Below are 22,692 nucleotides of genomic sequence, written 5' to 3'. Positions count from 1 at the left end.
GAGAAAAAGGAACATAGATTAGGTAGTATAAATAGAAAGTGCATAATAAGATGGAAGATTTAACCCCAAATATATGGTAATTGTATTGGTCATTATATTAAGCTTAAATGGACTAACTGCTCCATTTAAATTGGAAGAGTTGATTTTAAAAATCTTTGTGGGAGTTCCCTGGGGGTCCAGTGGTTAGGACTCAGTACTTTCACTGCTGTGGGCCAAGGGAACTAAGATCCCATAATATCATTAAAGATAAAAAGACTTGATTTGCAAAAAATACTTAATCCCCCAGGCCTGTTTCCTCATCTGGTAAATTAATATATCTACTTATGGAATTGTTGTTTGAGAATTATATAACACATAGTAAAGCACATAGTAATATTAAAAAGAAAATAATAAAAAGATTTGAATAACACAACTAATAAGTCTGACCTACCTGACGTACATAGAACAATACTGAAAAACCGCAGGACACATATTCTTTTCCAGAACACATAAATATTTAAACAAACAAACAAACAAAATTTGGCCATATAGCCATAAAGCAAATCTCAATAAATTTCAAAGTATAACTTCTATAAAATAAATTCTTTGGTGACAATGCAGTTAAACTAGAAAGCATTATCAAAAAAGATAACTAGGAAATCCCCATGTATTTTGAAATTAAGGAATATGTTTTAAGATAATCTCTGACTAGGCAGGGCTTGGCAACCAATTGAGCTGAGGGCCAGCCACATCTACCTAGCAGTGCACTCACAGTAGTCAGCCTGCCACAGCAGAAAGACCAATTCAGCCCATATAGAGGCACCCCTGAAGCATATAGCTCTGGTGACCAAAGGGGAGTGTGCTGCTGGGGCATATAGTATGTTTCCTACTTAAGCCTACTTCTCTAAGATTGGAAAATGAAATCAACATGCCATATACATAGAAATAAAAACAGAGAGTTAGGCAAAATGAAGTGACAGAGAATATGTTCTGAATGAAGGAACAAGATAAAACCCCAGAAGAAGAACTAAGTGAAGTGGAGATAAGCAGTCTATCTGACAAAGAGTTCAAGATAATGATCATAATGATGTTGAAAGAACGTGGGAGAAGAATGTATGAACACAGTGAGCAGTCAGTAGTTTCTAACAAAGAGTTAGAAAATATAAAGAAAAACCAAACACAGCTGAAGAATATAATAATAATAATTGAAATAAAAAATACACTAGAAGGAATCAACAATAGATTAGATGATATAGAGTGGCAGATCAGCAAACTGGAAGACAGAGTAGTGGAAATCAGTCAAGCTAAACAGAAAAAAGAATTTTAAAAAATGCGGACAGTTTAAGAGACTTCTAGGGCAATATCAAACATACTAACATTCACATTCTAGGGGCCCCAGAAGGAGAGGAGAGAGAGAAAGAAAGGAGCAGAGAACATAATAGCTGAAAGCTTCTGTAACCAAGGAAGGGAAACAGAAGCAAGGAGGTCCAAGAAGCAGGGAGTGCCAAACAAAATCAACCTAAAGAGGACCACACCAAGACACGTTACAATTAAAATGGCAAAAATTAAAGAAAAAGAGAGAATACTAAAAGCAGCAAGGGAAAATGAACATGTTACGTACAAGGGAACTTTCATAAAGCTATCAGATGACTTTTCAGCAGAAACTCTGCAGGCCAGAAGGAGTAGCATGATATGTTTAAAGTGATGAAAGGAAAAGATGTACAACTAAGAATACTCCACCTGGCAAACTATCATTCAGATTTGAAGGAGAGATCAAGAGATTTACAGTCTAGCAAAAGCTAAAAGAATTCAGCAACAAAAAACCCAGCTTTGCAAGAAACATTAAGGTGAATTTTCTGAGTGTACAAAACAGGCTATAACTAGAAATGTGAAAATTACAAAAGGAAAAATTTCATTGGTAAAGGCAAATATACAGGAAAGGTAGTAGATCAACCACTTATAAACCTAGTAGGAAGGCTATAAGACAAAAGTAGTAAAATCATCAATATTTACAATATGTAGTTAAGGGATACAAAAGATGCAAAAAAAGATATAAAATATGATGTAAAAAGCATTAAATGTGTGTGGGGGGGAGGGGAGTAAAAATGCAAGATTGTTAAAATGTGATTGACCTTAAGAGATCAGCATCTTAAAATAATCATATATCCTCAACAAAATACTAGCAAACAAATTCAACCATACTTTAAAAGGATCATATACCATGATCAAGTGGGATTTATCCCAGGGGTGCAAGGATGGTTCAATATCCACAAATCAATCAGTATGATACACCACATTAACAAATTGAAGAATAAAAATCACATGATCATATCAATAGATGCAAAAAAGGCTTTTTACAAAATTCAACATATATTTATGATTAAAAAAAAAACTCCCAGTAAAGTGGGTATAGAAAGAACATATCTCAACATAATAAAGGCTACATATGACAAGCCCTCAGCTAACATCATACTCAACAGTGAAAAGCTGAAAGCATTTCCTGTAAGGTCAGGAAGAAGACAAGGATGCCCACTCTCACCACTTTTATTCAACATAGTATTGGAAGTCCTAACCACAGCAATCAGATTAGGAAAAGAAATAAAAGGAATTCAAACTGGAAAGAAAGAAGTAAAACTGTCACTGTTTGCAGATGATGTGATATTATACACAGAATATCCTCAAGGCGCCACCAAAAACTAGTAGAACTCATCAGTGAATACAGTAAAAGCGCAGGACACAAAATTAATATACAGAAATCTATTGCTTTTCTATACATGAACAATGAACTATCAGAAAGAGAAATTGAGAAAGCAATCCCATTTACAATTGCATCAAAAATAATAAAATACCCAGGAATAAATCTAACTAAGGAGATGGAAGACCTGTACTCAGAAAATTATAATATGCTGATGAAAGAAATTGAGGACAACATAAACAGATGGAAAGACACACCATGCCTATGAATTTGAAGAATTAATGTTGTTAAAATGACCATACTACTCAAGGCAACCTACAGATTCAATGTAATCCCTATCAAAATACCAATGGCATTTTTCACAGAACTAGAAAAAATATTTCTAAAATTTGTGTGGAACCATGAAAGACCCTGAATAGCCAAAGCAATCTTGAGAATGAAGAACAAAGCTGGAGGTATCATGTGCCCTGATTTCAAACTATATGACAAAGCTACAGTAATCAAAACAGTATGGCACTGGCACAAAAACAGACACACAGATCAATGAAACAAAATAGAGAGCCCAGAAATAAACCCACACTTATATGGTCAATTAATCTATGATGCAAGGGGCAAGAATATACAGTGAGGAAAAGACAGCCACTTCAATAAATGGTGTTGGGAAAATGACAGCTACATGCAAAAAAATCATATTGGACTACTTTCTTACACCATATACAAAAATAAACTCAAAATAGATTAAAGAATTAGATATAAGACCTGAAACCATAAATCTTCTAAAAGAAAACATAGGCAGTATGCTTTTTGGCATTGATCTTAGCAATATTTTTTGATATGTCTCCTCAGGCAGAGGAAGCAAAAATAAACAAATGGGACTACATCAAACTAAAAAGCACAGCAAGAGAACTATCAACAAAATGAGAAGACTGCCTACTGAATGGGAGAAGATATTTGCTATGAAATACCTGATAAGAGGTTAATATCCAAAATATATAAAGAAATAACACAACTGAACATCAAAAACAACAACAACAACAAAAGCCATACAACTTACTTAAAAAAATGGGCAGAGGATCTGAATAGGCACTTTTTCCAAAGAAGACATTCAAGTAGCCAACGGGCTCATGAAAAATGCTCAAAATCACTCATCATCAGGAAACGCAAATCAAAACCACAATGAGGTATCACCTCACACCTGTCAGAATGGCTAGTATCAAAAAGACAACAATAATAAGTGTTGGTGAGGATGTGGAGGAAAGGGAACCCTTGTGTACTGTTGGTAGGAATGTAAACTGGTGCCGCCACTATGGAAAACATTATGGAGGTTCCTCAAAAAATTAAAAATAGAATTATCATATGATCCAGCAATTCCACTCCATAAATCCAGCAATATTTATCTGAAGAAAATGAAACACTAATACAAAAAGATATCTGCACCCCTATGTTCATAACAGCATTATTTACAATAGCCAAGATATGGAAGCAACCTACACACACACATTTATACACAATGGAATTTTACTCAGCCATAAAAAAGAATGAAATCTTGCCATTTGTGACAACATGGGTAGACCTAGAGGTTATTATGCTAAAGTGAAATAAGTCAGAGAAAGAAAAATACTGTATAATTTCACTTATATGTGGAATCTAAAAAACAAAACACATGAACAAACAAGACAAAAACAGAGTTATAGATAAAGAGAACAAAGAGGTCATTGCCAGAAGAGAGGGGAATGGAGAGAGAAGAGAAATAAGTGAGGGAGATTAAAAGGCACAGGCTTCTAGTTGCATAATAAATGAGTCAGAGGTATGAAATGTTCAGTGTGGAGATAGAGTCAGTGATGATATAATATCTTTGTATGGTGACAGATGGTAACCAGAGTTACTATAGTGATCATTTTGAAATGTATAGAAATATTGAATCACCATGTTATGTACCAGGAACTAACATAGTGTTATAGGTCAGTTATACTTAAAAAACAAACAAGCAAACAAACAGACTTTTAGAAAAAGAGATCAGATTTGTTGTTACCAGAGGCAAGGAGCGAGGGAATTGGATGGAGGTGGTCAAAAGGTACAAACTCCCAGTTATAAAATAAATAAGTACTAGGGATGTAATGTACAACATGATAAATATAATTAGCTTTATGAAAGTTGTTAGGTGAGTAAATCCTAAGCATTCTCATCACAAGGAAAAATGTTTTCTATTCCTTTTATTTCATCTCTATATGAGATGATGGATGTTCATTAAATTTATTGTAATCATTTCATGATGTATATAAGTCAGATTGTTAAGCTGTACACCTTAAACTTATACAGTGTTCTATGTCAGTTATATCTGAATAAACTTGGAAGAAAAAGAAGTAAATAAATAAAGAAGTAAATAATTTCTGGGTCAGATAAGATATCACAATGGAAATTCAAAAATATTTTGAGATTAATAATAATAATGATGAAAATACTATATACCAACTTTTATGTGATGCATCATAATCTTTGGTTAAAGAGAAATGCCTAGTCTTAAGTTATAGTAAAGGAGAAATATTAGAAATATTAGAAAGGGAGAAAGGGAGAAATTAATGATATAAGAATCTATCTCAAGAAGGTAGAAAAATACTTGCTAATTAAACTCAAAGTTAAAAAAGGAAATAATAGAAAGCAGACATTTATGAAATAGGAAACATCAATAAAGCCAAACTTTATTGAAAAGATTACCAAGTAATAATGTCTGCCAATTTTTATAAAGATGAAGAACATAAAAAGGAGACACAAATGACCAATATCAGAATTGAAAAAATGGATACAATTTTAGATCTTACAAAAATTTAAAAGATCCTGAAAGAATACTATGAACAAATTTAATACAATGATTTTTTAAAATTTAGGCTAAATATGTCAATTCTTAGAAAAATACAACATATCAAAAGTGACACAAAAAGAAATTTCAGGTAGTCACATAACTATTAAATAAATTAAACTGCTAATTAAAACCTTACCATAGAGAAGACTACAGGTTCAGATGACTTCACCAGTAAAGTCTACCAAGCACTCACGGGAGAAATAGTACAATCTTCTACAAACTCTTCCAGAGAATAGTGAAGGAGAGAACACTTCCCAATTTGTTCTTTGAGGCAGCACAATGTTTTGTTTTGTTTTGTTTTTCTTTTTTGGTTTATCCTCAGCATTTACAAAACCAGACCTTGGGAAAGAACTAAGTCTGGGGACACATGCATGGTCTTAATATAGCAAATGTTTACCCTGCCCTGATTATTACAAGAGGCAGCACAATCTTGATACAAAAGCCTGACAAGCACGTTGTAAGAAAGGATATTATAGGCCAATTATTCATGAACACAGGAACAAAATTCCTAAACAAAATCCAGCTTTTTAATATAAAAAATATAATACATCACAACCATGTTGAAGTCATTTCAGGAGTTCAGGGTTGGTTTGACATCTGGAAATCAATCGTAATTCACCACATTAACAGAATAAAGAATATGGTCATCTTCATTTTTGCATAAAAATTGTATAATAAAATTTAGCATTCATTCATTATTAAAAATCTGTTAATAAATAGGAATAGAAGGAAATCAGATAAAGTTTACCCTGAAAAGGAAGAAGTCTTTGGCACTCAACTCGGTATCAGTCTGTTCTTTCCTGGATCTAACTAAAATCTACTGAACCTTCTCCTTGACCAATTCTGAAAGGAGGAAGGAAGTGAGCTCCCCAGGTCATCATGAAGTGTTTCTTCTCACTCTCAGATAACTCTGCTTGGGAAGCCAAGTAATAATCAGAAGGTTGCTTTGTGAGAATCAGAGGAGAATGAATAAGATCATGTTCATAGCCAATATCCACTACTTATGGAAAGTTGATGTATACATCTTTGCATAGGTGAGAACATTTGTGTTCCTGAGTAAGAAACACTTCTGAATTCTAGGGGGATCATTGGTCTTCTATTAAGGAAAATGGTTTCTTTACACTGAGTATAATTTGAATACTTGGGCTATGACTTTACACATGCTAATATAGTTATTCTCTGATTCCTGTTGGCGGTGTTATTCTTCTATTCCTTTGCTTCTGTCCAATAATCAAGACATCCCCAAATACTTTGGGTTTCTCAGTGAACCAGACTGATTTATTCATGTGTACGTTTTTTTTTCATATCCTGTGACATTTTCCTGGAATGAGCTTCCCATCCTTACACCACCACCACTCTTCATCCATTTGGCAAACTCCTATTTCCTCTTCAGAATCCAGTGCAAATATCTTTCCTCTTGAGGTCTTCCCTTCTTTATGTTCTCACTGTATCTTGCCTATCTTCTGTAATGAACTTACCACACTGTATTAAAATGTTTAGTTCTGTCTCCCTGTTAGATTTTGAATTTCTTGAGAGAAGATTCTGTGTCTTTATATTTGTATTCCTAGTATTTAAACTCAATAAACTTTTATTAAATGAAGAAATAAATGAGTGAATGAATAAGTAAATGATTGAGTGAACCCACCTCAGTAGGCCTCTATGATCAACATTTGGGTATTCTGCTAAGCACTCATGAACTCATTCTAATGAGTAATGAAAACTTCTCTGGTTGAGTACATTGAATTTACAATCAATAATTAACTTTAACCTGAATTATAATTGCTTTTGTACTACTACTACAATGATGGGCATTTGAAATGCTGACTTTTCAGTTGCATGGTATAACCTTAATTTTTAATTTCATTCTACCTTTGTTAAGTTAAACAGAAGGGAGAAGGGGTAGAAGGAATTGAAAATTTCAAGGAATAAGTTTAATTAGATACGTAAAGGAGCCTGAAAAAACATTAAAAATAAGATTCAGTTCAGAACCAAGATAAGGTATCAATTACTAATTAAGTTCAGTAGTTTAATACCAAAGCAAATAATTGAGAGCAGAGTTACCAGGGAAATGGAGAAACCAGTTCTTCTCACTGCTTTCCAGCCATTTTCATTCACTGCATGTGTAGAAAATGAAATTGTTTTCAGCACCCTGGGGTAAATGGATGAGGATGCTTGCTACTGAAGACCAGTGGTCCAGGGGTTCTGGCTGCCCCAGGCTCGACTTGGTCATGGGTGAGATCTAAGGAGATCAGGGTCTCAGCAGTCCATAAGCCCTTTGCGGCTGACTGCTGGGGAAACTCTGAAGTTTCAGAAAGGGGAGTTGAATGTACCTGCAAAGATTTATGGTCTTGGCTTTCAGCCTAACCTAACAAACTAAAAAGCATTCAGGGTAAGCTAGAAAGGCATGTACTAGTTAAGTTTCATAGCTAGGATTGTTTAGGTAAGTGATTTGCAACTCTGGATGCATAATGGAGTCACCTGGAAGCTTTTAAAACTTCCTACCCGGGCTTCCCTGGTGGCACAGTGGTTGAGAGTCCGCCTGCCGATGCAGGGGACACGGGTTCGTGCCCCGGTCCGGGAAGATCCCACATGCCGCGGAGCGGCTGGGCCCGTGAGCCATGGCCGCTGAGCCTGCGCGTCCGGAGCCTGTGCTCTGCAACGGGAGAGGCCACAACAGTGAGAGGCCCGCGTACCGCAAAAAAACAAACAAACAAAAAAACAAAAAAACTTCCTACCCTAGTACGATTAAACTAGCGTCTCTGTGGGAAGGGGTATAGGGTGGCATCAGTATTTTTTAAAATCTCTCTACAGATGATTCTAAAATGTATCCAGAATTAAGGACCGCTAATATAAGCAGTGACTGATAATAAAAAAAAAAGATTGGTTAGGGATCTAAATTTTAACTCTGTATGTTTTTTAAAAGTGCCTTATTTGAATGCTTATGCTTAGTGGTTTTTTAGCATAGATTTTTTTTTGGTTTTGTTTTTATTTTTGTAGAAAAGTGTATAAGTCAGTCAATAGTTCTGTATTTATCTCAGTTTTGAACTTAAAGACAAATATGCCTGCTGAATTGGTCAGGGATGGTAACACTGGAGGTTTTAAAACTAAGCCTTGAAGAGTAGATAGAATTTAAATATGCAGGAAAGGTAGATTAAGGTGGGGGATATGAATTGTAAGTGGAAGAATGGCATGAGCACAGGGGAGGAGAAAGTGTAAGAAAATTCCAGGGAAGAGTGCTGCAGAGTCTGAGACAAAGGCCCAATGGCAATTGAAAGGGACAGCCAAAGCCAGCCATCTCTTGAGGGCATATGAGAGCAGTCCAAGGAGACCATCTTTCCAAACCTCTTTAGCCATTGAAAATGACCATGCCCAGACTCCTTTGATCTCTAGTTCAAGGATTATATGGAGGACCTGATTACAGATCATGTTTATTGAGTGTTAATTACATGCCAGGCACATTTTCTAAGCATTTCATGTGTATTAGCTAATTTAACCCTCACAGCAATCCCATGAAGTAGGTTCTATTATGATCCCGGGTTTACAGATGAGTTAAGTACAGCACAGTAGGCTGCTGGTTTTTTTTTTTTTTTTTTGTGATCTCTCTATATTCACTACTTCCCCTTCATGGCCCTGACTCAGAGTTTCCATGATATATTTACTGAACACAGAATTATCGAGTTAAAACAGAAATGTACCATGTAGGGGTAGGGTGGAAGTGGGTACTTGGAAAGAAGGTCAGCTAGGGATCAGAGAATTAAGTATTTTGAATTTACTTTTCTATAGTATAAGGAATTTACTGACGTTTTTGAGCAGGACGTGTCATGATGAAAATTTTTAGTAAACTTGGTCTGGAAAGATAGGCAGGATGGATTGAGGGTCGGGGGAGGGCAGGAGGTAGACATGATACTAGCTGACCAGTTAGGAAGCTAATGAAATAATCAAGGGGTGATGTAATAAAAAGCTAGGTCAAGGTAGTGATAGCAGTAACAGGGAAGGCACAGATGCAAGGGCCATTATGAAGGTCCTGGTGACTAGATAGTGAGCCTGAGGGACTGGGTGAGCCACAGGAGGTCTGGGGGCAATCCTGATAGGGGAAGGTGGGGAATTTCACTTTAGCTTTTTTTTTTGACTTCACAGGATATTGATTTATTCCAGCCTGGGATGTGTTATTGTGTTTGGTATCCTGACTTCAATTTTTATACTTTATTTTGTATACATCCCTATTTTTGATATGGATGGCACTATTTATCTGTATGTTTTAATTTTACATTAATCCTTTACCTAGTAAGAATAGGACATTGACTTATTATTAGAATATGTAATTACTGTTATTTTTATTATTAATATATATAGAATTATTAATAATATCATTATTTACTCTAGGTTATCAGACCAGAATGAAGAGGGCAAGACCAAGCAGAAGTGTATCATATCTGACCCCTCCTTTTCCATGGTAACAGTTCAACGGGAAGATAGTGGAATAACCTGGGAGACCAATTCAAGTAGGTCTTCCACTCCTTGGGCCTTGGAAGAAAGTCAGACCTCTGGTGTGTGTAGTCTGGAAGGGTCGACTCTGAAGTCTCCTCCAGGGAATATTTCCTTTATTGTGGATGAAGTTAAAAAAGTTCGGAAAAGAAAGCCTAAGTCAAAGCATGGCTCACCATCACTGCGTCGGAAAGGCAACAAAAAAAGAAATTCTTTTGAATCCCAAGATGTTCCAGCAAACAAAACAAGTCATCCTTTAATTTCAGAAAGTCAGGAACTAAAGACCCAGAAAGAGAAGTCATCTACTGGCATTTACGATAAGATGAGAAAAAAGAAGACCACCTCAACTACACCTCCTGTTACTGGAGCGATATACAAAGAACACAAACCGTTAGTGTTAAGGCCAGTCTACATAGGAACAGTACAATATAAAATTAAGATGTTTAATTCTGTTAAAGAAGAATTAATTCCTTTACAATTTTATGGAACATTGCCAAAGGGTTATGTAATTAAAGAAATACATTATAGGAAGGGGAAAGATGCGTCCATTAGTCTAGAGCCAGATTTGGGCAATCATGGTTCTAATGTAGTTTCTAAAACAGGCAAATCAGTACCCCAAGGCATAGACAATGATGAAGTAAAAGAGCTTGCTGCACCCTGGAGAGGTGCAGTTTCCAAAGGATCAAAGTCCCTGACCTCATTCAGTCATGAAGATCAAAAGAAAATTTACGTTGATTCTCCCTTAAGGGCTGCATCTACTACCAAGCACACACCTTCCTCTTATACAAGTAATGACACAGCAGAACAAGAAACACAGCTCAGCACTCCACAGTCAGTGCCACAGCTGCCAGCTGATGAAGCAAAACCCCGTGAGATAGAACCTTCCTCTCTTACACCCAACACATCTGCACCTGCGTTCCTGGAAACAGCAAAGGAAGAATCTGAGGCTGATTCACAAGAAACGGTAAATGCAGAGCATGACTCTTCAGTCTCACTGCCGTTAGTGGATGAGGTAAAGAGGGAAGATGTATCTTCTGCTGACCGTTCCATTTCACTGGAGGCAGAGAAGGGTTCTCTGGAAACACTTTCACCAGTTCTGACAGCCTCTATCCAGGAAGATTTTGGCCCAGAGAGAGAAGAACTGGATCTGACTTCACCAGAAAGGGCAAAACCAGTCTCTGAACGACTGAACCCTCCTCATCTCACTGTCAAAGGAGAGAAGGATGAAAACATGCCCGAGCCATCCATTTCTCTTTCTGAACCTCTAGTGTTAGAGGAGCCAGAGAAAGAAGAAATAGAAACGCCTCTACCAATATATGCTACCCCTGAACCTGAAGATTCTAATTTAGTGGAAGAAGAGATCATAGAACTTGATTACCCAGAAAGTCCATCAGTTTCTGAGGAGCCCTTCCCACCATGCTTGGCCCCTGAAGTGGAGCAGAAAGAAGAGGAGACCATTCTGCCATTACTGATGACATCAACACCTGAACATGTCACCTTGTCTGAGGAAGAAAGAGAGGAAAATGAGTCTGTTTCTACTGATTCTGCTTTCATATCGGAGTATTCAGTCCCACAGGATTTGAACTATGAACAAGAGGAGCAAGAAGTTGAGCTAGTTTCTTCACCTAATGTAAAACCTGTATCTGAACATGCAGTTTTGTCAGAAGAGGAGAATGATGAATTTGAGCCTTATTCCCCAGCTTCAGCCTCTGCATCTGTCTCACCATCCACAACTGAGAAGACTCCTGAATGCCAGTCCCCACTGTTTTCAACAGCTACAGCAGAGCACATCGTCCTGTCCAGAGAAGAGGCTTTAGAAAATGGGCGTTACCCACCACATTCCACATCTGCTTCTGAATATTCAGTTCCCTCACAGGCAACAAAAGAGTCACCAAAGAAAACAACTGACCATAAGTCCCCATTAACACCAAAAGGTGTGTCTGAGCCCCTGATTCCATCAGAAGAAGAGAAGGAAGACACTAGGCTGTATTCCCCAGAGGTGGCCTCTGTATCTGAACATTCTCTCTCACCATACACAACTGAGGGGACTTCTGAATGCCAGTCACCACTGCTTTCAACTGCTACATCTGAACACATGGTCCTATCAGAAGAAGAGAACCTAGGAAATGAGCATTTCACACCAGATTCAACACTGACCTCCCAATATGCAGTCCCACCAAATGTAACACAGGAATCCCCAGAGAAAATAATTGGTGATGTCTCCCTGTTGAAATCACAAGGTATTTCTGAGCAGAAGACTCTGTTAGAAGAAGAGAAGGAGGACACCAGATTCTACCCCCCAGAGGTGGCCTCTGTATCTGAATGCTCTCTGCCACCATACACAACTGAGGGGACTCCTGAATGCCAGGCCCCACCACTTTCAGCCACCCCATCTGAACATGTGGTCCTCTCAGAAGAAGAGACAGTAGAGATGGAGTGGTACACACCCTCTTCCACCTCTGCGTCTGAATTTTCAGTACCACCATATGCAACATTGGAGTCACAGGAGGAAGAAATTGTCCACAGATCCCCTTTAAATGTAAAAGGTGCCTCCTCACCCATGAATTTCTCAGAAGAGCAAGAAGACATTGGACCTTTTTCTCCAGACTCTGCATTTGTTTCAGAATTCTCATTTCCACCCTATGGAACTCAGGAGACAGAGAAAAGAGAATTTGAGTGTGATTCTCCAATATGTTTAACATCACCATCTGAACACACGATTTTGTCAGATGAAGAGAAGGAAGACACTAGGCTGTATTCCCCAGAGGTGGCCTCTGTATCTGAACATTCTCTCTCGCCATACACAACTGAGGGGACTTCTGAATGCCAGTCACCACTGCTTTCAACTGCTACATCTGAACACATGGTCCTATCAGAAGAAGAGAACCTAGGAAATGAGCATTTCACACCAGATTCAACACTGACCTCCCAATATGCAGTCCCACCAAATGTAACACAGGAATCCCCAGAGAAAATAATTGGTGATGTCTCCCTGTTGAAATCACAAGGTATTTCTGAGCAGAAGACTCTGTTAGAAGAAGAGAAGGAGGACACCAGATTCTACCCCCCAGAGGTGGCCTCTGTATCTGAATGCTCTCTGCCACCATACACAACTGAGGGGACTCCTGAATGCCAGGCCCCACCACTTTCAGCCACCCCATCTGAACATGTGGTCCTCTCAGAAGAAGAGACAGTAGAGATGGAGTGGTACACACCCTCTTCCACCTCTGCGTCTGAATTTTCAGTACCACCATATGCAACACTGGAGTCACAGGAGGAAGAAATTGTCCACAGATCCCCTTTAAATCTAAAAGGTGCCTCCTCACCCATGAATTTCTCAGAAGAAGAGCAAGAAGACATTGGACCTTTTTCTCCAGACTCTGCATTTGTGTCAGAATTCTCATTTCCACCCTATGGAACTCAGGAGACAGAGAACAGAGAATTTGAGTGTGATTCTCCAATATGTTTAACATCACCATCTGAACACACGATTTTGTCAGATGAAGACACCGAGGAAGCTGAACTTCTTTCTCCAGATTCAGCATCACAAACTTCCATCCCACCATATAGGATCCCAGAAACAAATGAGGAGGAAACTGAGCCTGATTCACTGTTAACTGCAATGGCTGCGTCAGGATATTCCTGCTTCTCAGAAGAAGATGATGAAGAAATTGCACCAACTGCTACACCTGTACCTGAGCATCTAAGTTCATCACAGAAGCAAAGAACTGAAACTTCTCCTTTGGTGTCTGCACCTGAAGACTTGAGTTGGCTCCCTTCAACAAATGAAGGAGAGATTAAGCCAGATGCTCAAACAACATCATCAACTGTATCTGAATATCTCATTATGGCACAGAAGCAGAGAACTCGAGCATATTTAGAACATGAGTCTGAAGACTTGATTCCGCCATGTTTAACCAGTGATTCAGAGAAGGGAGAAATTAAGAGTAGGTCATCACTAGCTGCAACACCTACACAGTTGTCCATGGTAAAGGAAGAAACCAAACCTGTTTTGCCTGTATCTCAGTGTTCAGTTTCACCTGATTCAGTCCATGCAATTAAGAAAGAACAAGAACCCAAAACATCACTCACTCCAAAATCTGCAGATGAACAGATGGCTTTGTTACAAGTTAAAAGTAAGGAAGAAATTGTGCCTGATTCTCAAGAAGCTATAGCACATGTATTATGGGATCAAGAAATGGAACCTCAGCCTCCAAATGTTCCAGAGTCTGGGATGAAAGATTCAGTTCTGCCTGACTTGGTAGATGAGCCAAAGAAGGATGTCAAACCCAATTTAGCTCCAACTATGACATCTGAACTAGAACAGAGAAGGTTGTCAGAGAATGAGCCTGAAGTAATAAAGCCATATTTACCTCTAAAGGAAACGTCTTTATCTGGACCTGAGATTTGTGTTGCAGAAGTGCAACGTGATTCTAAACTAACTGGTACACCTACAGGGCTGCATTCAGCATCACCAGGAGTGGAAAAGGAAGTTGAGCGTGCACCACCCATAGCAGAATTTTCAGCTTTGTCAGAAGACATAAAGAAAGAAATTGATCCCAGTTCTTCAATAACCATGACATCTGTAACAAAGCATGATTCAAGCTTAACCAAACTAGCAAAAGAAGAAATCCCAACAGATTTATCTCTTACCACCCCTATAGAATATCCAGTCTTAACAAAAGTAGGAAAGAGTGAATTAGGAATTGGTTTGCCGCTTCAGATGGTAACATCCGTAGATAAGCATTCACTTCTTAAAGAAGAAGACAAGGTAGCAATTAAAGCTAGTTCTCCCACTGAGACTGCTGCATCCCAATCTCCAGCTTGGTCAGAAGTAGGGAAAGAAATTAAATTTGATTTACCGGCAAGCATATCCTCTATACCAGAGCATTCTGTTTTGTCAAAGGTAGAAACTGAAGACATTAAACCTGGGTTGGCAGTAACCAAAACATTGTCTTCTCAGCATTCAGATGTATCAAAGGAAGCAAGGGTGGAAAACAAACAAGATCTTTCATTTTCTACAGTCCTCGACTCTGAATATTTGGATGTATCACAGAAAAAAAATTCTGTGTCTGCCTCAGAGATGTCAGGACCTGACCATGTGCTTTCGCTCAACCTAGGTGGTGAGATAAAGAAAACAGAAACTGAACTTCCTTCCTCACAGAACGTGTCACCTGCACTCAAATCTATTGTTACAAAAGGCAAAAATGAGCAAGCAGCAAGTTCTTTTCCTGAGTTAGAATATTTAGCATCAGAAGGTTTAGCTTCAACATTACCAACCCTCTGTGGTGATAAGAGCAAACAGGCAATGGAGACACCTTCTATAGTTCAGGGAGATTTCCTTTCAGAAAAACAAGATCTTGCTCTGGCACAACTCTCTTTGGAACCTGAGAAGGAAGACAAGCCACATCAAGTATCAGAATTACCAAATTCTGGCTCTGAATTCACTGGTGGTTTAGGTAGGCAAAGTGAATCCATAGATACAAAACAAATAAAATCTCCCATAACTGAAACAGGGGATTCTGTCTTAGAAAAGGGCCTAGCTGAACTTAGGAGCAGGGGAGAAGGAAAAGAAGAAAACAGGGGACTTCATGTGTCAACTACAGTGCCTGAAATTTCAGAGGTTTCATCTTGCCTTAGGGAGGAACCTCAGATTCAAGAAATTAAATCTTTCTCTCCTAAGGTAGTTAGTTTAGGATCAAGGGAAGCATTTACCTCTCTAGTTGAAGGAGACAACCCAGAAGAACTTCAGCCACACACTTTTTCATTAAAAGGATTATCAGGAGAGTTGAACCATTCAGTTGACTTTAAAAAAGAAGGAAAACAAGAAATAAGCCTGTTACTGCCAACAGGAAATTTGGAGGCACAAGTGACAGATAGTACTGTAACTAAACTAAATGAAGAAACTGACCAACCAAATTCATTTCACATACCCCAGAGTATTACAGAACCATCAAAGATTGCTTCTTCTGACCTCCCTGTGGAAGAAGAGAAGCCTGAAAAAGAACTTCATTCAGACCAAGGTGTTAAATTACCTGACGTAAACAGATCTTTTGCAGATAAACAAGATATGGGTATTAAACAATTTTTGTCTATGAAAGAAAATTTGCCTTTGGAAGAATCAAAATCATTTATGACAACTGAGCCTACAGATGTTAAAGAAACACACATGAAAGAGGCCCTTATTTCTCCAAAGGATGAAAATTGGATGCTGAAAAAGCCAGAGAGAGACTTGGCAAGCCATCATGAAGAAAGAGTCCCTGGATCTGTGCAGCTGGGTTCCTCTGGTACCAGTGATCTGATGACAGGGCAGCTCAAGCCTGCTCTGTCAGAGAAAGACCATGCCACTGAAATCAGAAGGCAAATTCTGCCACATTCTGCAGAAGAATCTCACGTATCGTTACAAGAACCAGTGTCTACTCTCGATACCTCTAGTGGTAACGTAGAGACCTTAGCAACTAAAACTTATTCTTTTGAAGAAGTAAAGCTGGCCCCCAAACCAAAATCTTTAGTTCCAGCTGGAAATGTGGAGAGAAATGAAGCAGAAGGGAAGCAGACCCTTTCTTTAGTGGGGAGTGAAAGTTTGGTATCGGAGAAAGCAAACACAGAATTTTCCAGGCCTTGCAAAGAAGACAGCTGGGAAGAAATCAAAACACCATCTGAAAGAATCCTCCAGAAACCAGTGTCTGGCCCATCAACAGAAGAGGTCAAATCAGAAACTCTTTGCTCTCTTCCCAAAGCAGCCCATTTCCTGGCAGATGAGGCAGAACTTGCACTGGGCAATGAAGAAGAAGCACACAGGCATATATCTCCCTTACCTGGAGGAGAATCAAAAGTGGTTCAGTCAAAGGTTGTAGATGATGCTGAGAGAGGGAAACCAGCATCTGAAGTGAAAACACCCACACAAATAAAACCCCTCTCCTCAACCCAAGAAAATGAAGAACCTCAACCCCCAGAGTCACCTGAGGTCATACAAAAGCTGCCCAAGCAGCAGAAGGCAGTGGAGCCAGGCCTCTCTGAGGAAAAGGGAAAGAAAGGAATTTCATCTTTCACATCGTGCATGTCCAGTTTATTTTTACAATCAAGCACTCCAGATAACAAAGTTGCTGAAAAAGAAGATTTAGAAGCTCAGCCAAGCCCATCTGTAGAAAAAGCAGTGACTGTGATAGAGCCTAGAGGTCCTGCACCAGCTGACGTTCATGCAACTGAGCAGCCAGCGGATCATCTATTGCTAGAGGCCAAACCTGAAACTGCTGCAGAATCCACAGGTTCTTTAGTTAAATCTGGTGAAGGTCAAGACTTTAAAGAAAAACCCACATTGTTATCAAATGTAGAAGTTTTGCCACAGACAAAATCCAACTTTGAGGCATCTAGTGAAGATTATGGGAAGAAAGAAGTCCTAGACTATTCAGAGGAAATGGACCTAAACTCAGAAGTTACTTCTGCTGATGGTGAGGGACATCTTAGAATTCAATCTTATTCTCCCATGGGTGAGGAATCCATTATGGAAGAAGCCAAAAATGCTGTTCATCTTCATATCACTGATGGTAAAAGACCCCAGAAGCCAGAAATCTCCCCTCCACCTAAATGGAGTATTTCTATCCTTAAAGAAGAGCCAGGAAGTGATCAAAAAGAAAAATCACTCTTTTTATTTGATGCAATAGATAAGGTGCCACAACAGCCAAAATCAGCTTCATCTAGCTTTGCAAGTAAAAATATCACAGAGGAATCAGAGAAGCTGCAGTCAATAATTTTGCCAGTAGAAGAATCTAAAGACAGTTTAATTGATCTCGGTGAAGACAGACTAGAGAAAGAGACGCCAAAACCTACTTCCTTGAAAATTTCTGAAGAGGAAATAAAACTCAGATCTGTTAGCCCAACTGAGGAGAAAGGTAACTTGGGAATGAGATCATATTCCTTGGAAGAAAAGAAGGTGCTGGCAGAAAAACAAGAAACGGTGGCCCCATTAGAGCTTAGAGGTAATAATGAAATAGAAAAGGCACAAATTACACATGGATCTAGCCCTATTAAATTGGAAGAACCAAAAGCTGCTACTGCACTGCAGCAAGTCTATCAAAATGATGACCACAAAGAAAGATACGAAATTATTGAGGAGGGTAAAGGAGAAGAAAAAGAGGAGCAGTCACATGCATTTTTAGAAGGAAAAGAGCAGCAGGAAATTCAGCCTTATTCCATGAATATAGCCAGGCATATGCCTGAAGAGTCAGATATCTCTTTCAGTCATTCTTTGGGTGAAACTCAACCATTTTCATTAGTTAAAACTACAGAAATTACTGAAAAATCAGAAACCGTGATCTCAGAGGCTCACCCAGAAATCAGGCAAACAAAGGCAGTAGGAACCCAACCACATCCATTAGAAGAATGTAAAGTTTTGGTGGAGAAAACCAAGACTTTCCTTCCAGTAGATCTTCCTTATCGTGATGAAATAAGTGATCACTCTTTACCGAAGGAAGGAAATCTGGTATTGGACAAGTCAAGCATGGATGTGATAAGTCACAATGAAGAAAAGGGACAGGTCACAGCGTCAGAGCTGCCAAAAGGTGGCTCAGTAGATACCACAAAAGAAAGTAAACAAGGATCTCCATCTAAAGAATCTGAAAGGATTTTAGATCCATGGTCAGAATTGACTCCAGAGAGGCATATGGTCCATACTATTCAAACATCTCAAGATCAAGCATCTGAAATGTCTGAACAATCTGTTCTTGTTTCAAAGCACCACTTGGAAGCTGTGGAAGATGCCCATGTAAATGAACCATGCTCTTCAGTGAGCAGCAACTATGCTCAATTTATAACGAATGCATCAGCAATCAGTATTGATGAGATGATTTCCAAGGAGCCTGAAGACACATATGTAAGAGATGAAGAATTTACAGTGACTAGTAAGCCAGCTGGACTTTCAGAGGAGCAAAAGAGTGCCTTCAGTATCATTTCTGAAGGTTGTGAGATATTGAACATTCACGCTCCTGCATTTATTTCTTCAGTTGATGAGGAAGAAAGTGAACAAATCCAAGATAAGTTAGAATATTTGGAAGAGAAGGCCTTATTTAAGCCTATACCCTTCCATGATGAGAGTGAGGCAGTTGCTTTCTATAAAACATTACAGAGTGAGTTAGAAGATTCTGATAAAAAAGTTGCACCATCGAAAGAAGACCAAAAAAAGGAAACTCATACAACCAAAGAGGAGATATCCACAGATTCAGAAACTGGTGATTTAGCCTTTAATCAGCCTTCAATTCCCAGTGAAGAGGATTATTTTGAAAAATATACATTGATTGATTATAACATCTCCCCAGACCCCGAAAAACAAAGAACTCCATGGAAATTAAATGTTGAAGGAGAGCTGTCAAAGGAAGTTCCAGGAGAAACTGTCTCTCTTCCAGAACGTTCAGAGGAAAGTGCCCTAGAATATGAATATGAATTGGTGAAATTAGATGAAAGTTTTTATGGACTAGAAAAGGACTACAGCAAATTATCTGACCCAGAGACCCAACAGTCTTCGGTTATCCAAAAGTCAGCTGACAGAGATGCTCCAAAGAGCATAAATAGAGATGTGGACTCAAAGTCACCTGGGATGCCTTTATTTGATGAAGAGGAAGGAGTTTTGTCACGAACCCAGATATTTCCTACCACTGCTAAAGCCATTAACCCTGAACTTCTGGAGGAGCCACCTGCACTGGCATTTTTATATAAAGATCTGTATGAAGAAGCCGTTGGAGAGAAAAAGAAAGAAGAGGAGACAGCTTCTGAAGGTGACAGTGTGAATTCTGAAGCATCATTTCCAAGCAGAAATTCTGACACTGAGGATGGAACAGGAATATATTTTGAGAAGTACATACTCAAAGATGACATTCTCCATGACACATCTGTAACTGATAAGGACCAAGACCAAGGTCTAGAAGAAAAGCCAGTTGGTAAGGATGATTCATACCAATCAATAATTGAAGAAGGGGAAATTTGGGGGAGGTTTGAAACTATTTGCGTGGAGGAGAGTCTGGAAGAGAAACAGAAAGCAGCTTACAGGGAAGGAGAACCAGTAGGCCATGTGGAGGCTCTTGACAGTGTAGCTATGCAGAGGAAAGCTTCCATCACCGAGGAAGTCAGAGTGGTTACCCAGAGGGTAAGCTATGCGGTTCCATTTGAAGACACTCATCATGTCCTGGAGAGAGTAGATGAAATGAGCAGCCAGACTAATGAAGCAGCAAATGCAAATCCAGAGGTCAGTCTGAATGTCCCAGTACAAGTGTCCTTCCCAGAGGAAGAATTTGCATCTGGTGCAACTTGTGTTCAAGAAACACTGCAAGAAGAACCTCAAATAATGGTTCCCCCTGAGCTGAGTGAAGACCGGCTCCGCAGTAGCCCTGTTCAGGATGAGTATGAATTTGCTGAATCCCTGAATTACGAAGTGGTTACTCAAGACACTTTATCAGAAGAACTGTATTCAGAATCCACCCCTGAAGATGTGTTATCTCAAGGAAAGGAATCCTTTGAACATGTCAGTGAAAATGAATTTGTGAGTGAGATGGAACAAAGTAAGTCTGCTGAACAGGAAGAGTGGGACAGAGAGATGACAGAACAAGACCAGTCATCCTCAGAGTTGGTAACTGAGAAGGAACAAAAGGAGTTGAAAAAGTCCCAGATTGACACATATTGCCTCACATGTAAAAGCCCAATTTCTGCTGTTGACAAGATGTTTGGTACCCACAAAGACCATGAGGTTTCAACGCTTGATACAGCTATAAGTGCTGTAAAGGTAAATAGAGTTCAAAGCATACAAGTGTGTAATCATACATAGATGTCTAATTGGCTTTCTCATTTTCTCAGTTTTAAAAAATGACCAATATTTGATACATTCATCTTTAGGCATAATAGTCTGAAAAAAACTAAGAATATTTCCCTAGTTATTTAGTTAAGATCACTTTGACAAACATTTATTGGGTACATAGTATGTGCCAGGTATTTTTCTAGATTCTGGAGATACCAGGATAAATAACATGGGGCATTGCCTTTGAGGGATCTTATGACAGTAGCCCTTAACATTATCCAAAAAAGGCAAATAATTTTAAATTAAAAAATATGCACTTGGGCTTCCCTGGTGACGCAGTGGTTGAGAGTCCGCCTGCCGATGCAGGGGACATGGGTTTGTGCCCCGGTCCGGGAAGATCCCACATGTTGTGGAGTGGCTAGGCCTGTGAGCCATGGCCACTGAGCCTGCGCGTCCAGAGCCTGTGCTCCGCAACGGGAGAGGCCACAACAGTGAGAGGCCCGTGTACTGCAAAAAAAAAAAAAAAAAAAAAAAAAAATGCACTTGAGCATAAAGCACAATTTATTTTCTGTTATCTACAATATCATCCTTTAAAAATACACATTTACATTATATTAAGCAATTTTATTGCAAGTTTTATAAAATACTCAAGACAGTAAGACATTTTAAATTTTGGTTTTCTCCACATTTTTCTTTATTTATTAAATTGATGTTAGAAATGGAAAACTTTTGCATACCTTCTGGCTATGTCTATAGACTCCCAATGTTAGAAAGTTAGTCACAACATATATCCTTATGTATGTGATTATAAGTATTCTACTCCCTCAGAGATACTATTGGAAATCAAACATTTAGTCTTTAAGATTCTCATCTACCTTTCAGTAGCCTTCTAACTGGAATCTCCACTCTTACCTCATCGATCTATTCTCCATACAGTAGCCAGAATGATCTAAAATTGCAAGTAATAGCAAGAATTGAGCACTTACTGTGGGCCAGGCAATGTGTTAAGGTCTTTATATACAAGATATCTTTTAATCCTTACGACAACCCTGTCATTGTCATCGATTTGCAGATAATGACATGGGCTCAGATAGTTTAAGTCCAAGGTCATAGAAGACAGAACTAGGACTGGTACCCAGGTCTGTCTGATGCTAGAGCTCATGCTCTTGACTGTGTATCCATGTTGCTCTGCTTAGTGCCTTCCTAATGGTAGCAATTTTCAATATGATTATTCAGTTAGGTCACTGATAAATGATTGTCAGGCTCATTTTGATTCAGTAGGAAAACATATTAGAATCTTGGCTTTTTTTTTTTTTTTCTGGAATGACATGATATTGGTTTTGTATCTCCAGGGTGAAATTTTGTTGAAACTTTACCTGGTCAAGTTTGGGGTAGGGCATGGGTCAATTTCTTTTTGGAATCTCAGGCATTGTGATGCATCAACATCAGTGAAATATGCCCCACTCTTTGATGACACTTGGTTTTGTTAACTAACAACTACTGGGTACTGTCAGTAGAAAGAAGACTAGATTTTTTTTAGCTTTCTTAATTATGTTTTGTTTATCTCCATGAGTTTTAGCAATAAAAAAATAATTCTAAGTACTGTTAATTTAAAACAAATTTCAAAAGCAGGGAGATATGATGTCTCCTGCTTTAAAACCATTTAAAATTTTTTTTTCTGGATCTTCTCCATATAGTATGAAGAGAAAGTGGAAAACAAATTGACTAAGCCAGAGACTTGCTTCGTTCATTAAATCAACTGTGAAGATTGAGTTGGTTGGCACATTTTAAAAATTAAAAATAAATTTTAAAAATTGTCACTTGAGAATTCTCTAGCATCTTGTGATTAGGCCATTTGTGATTATTCAGGAACTGACGGCTGCATTTGTG

General features: G+C 38.6%; 1 protein-coding gene across 5 annotated transcripts in view; it reads left to right on the top strand.

Moving 5' to 3' along the window:
• CMYA5 (cardiomyopathy associated 5) overlaps nucleotides 1-22,692 on the top strand; it is a 327,862-nt gene that overhangs the window by 34,578 nt on the left and 270,592 nt on the right. For 4 of the 5 annotated variants that reach the window (XR_014294109.1, XR_014294110.1, XR_014294111.1 and 1 more), the window contains exon 2: nucleotides 9,918-20,790. Coding sequence is in view for 2 of the 5 variants with exons in the window: in XM_082621623.1 (XP_082477749.1) it covers nucleotides 9,918-20,790 (10,873 nt within the window). In the remaining 3 variants the exon portion in view is untranslated. The remainder of the gene's footprint in view (nucleotides 1-9,917; nucleotides 20,791-22,692) is intronic. The other variant, XM_082621622.1, reaches the window with a different exon arrangement.

The sequence above is a fragment of the Mesoplodon mirus genome, assembly GCF_964341445.2.
Source record: "Mesoplodon mirus genome assembly, chromosome: 5".
Taxonomy (NCBI): domain Eukaryota; kingdom Metazoa; phylum Chordata; class Mammalia; order Artiodactyla; family Ziphiidae; genus Mesoplodon; species Mesoplodon mirus.
The sequence above is the reverse complement of the archived record's forward strand: the minus strand, read 5'-3'. Positions and strand labels throughout refer to the sequence as shown.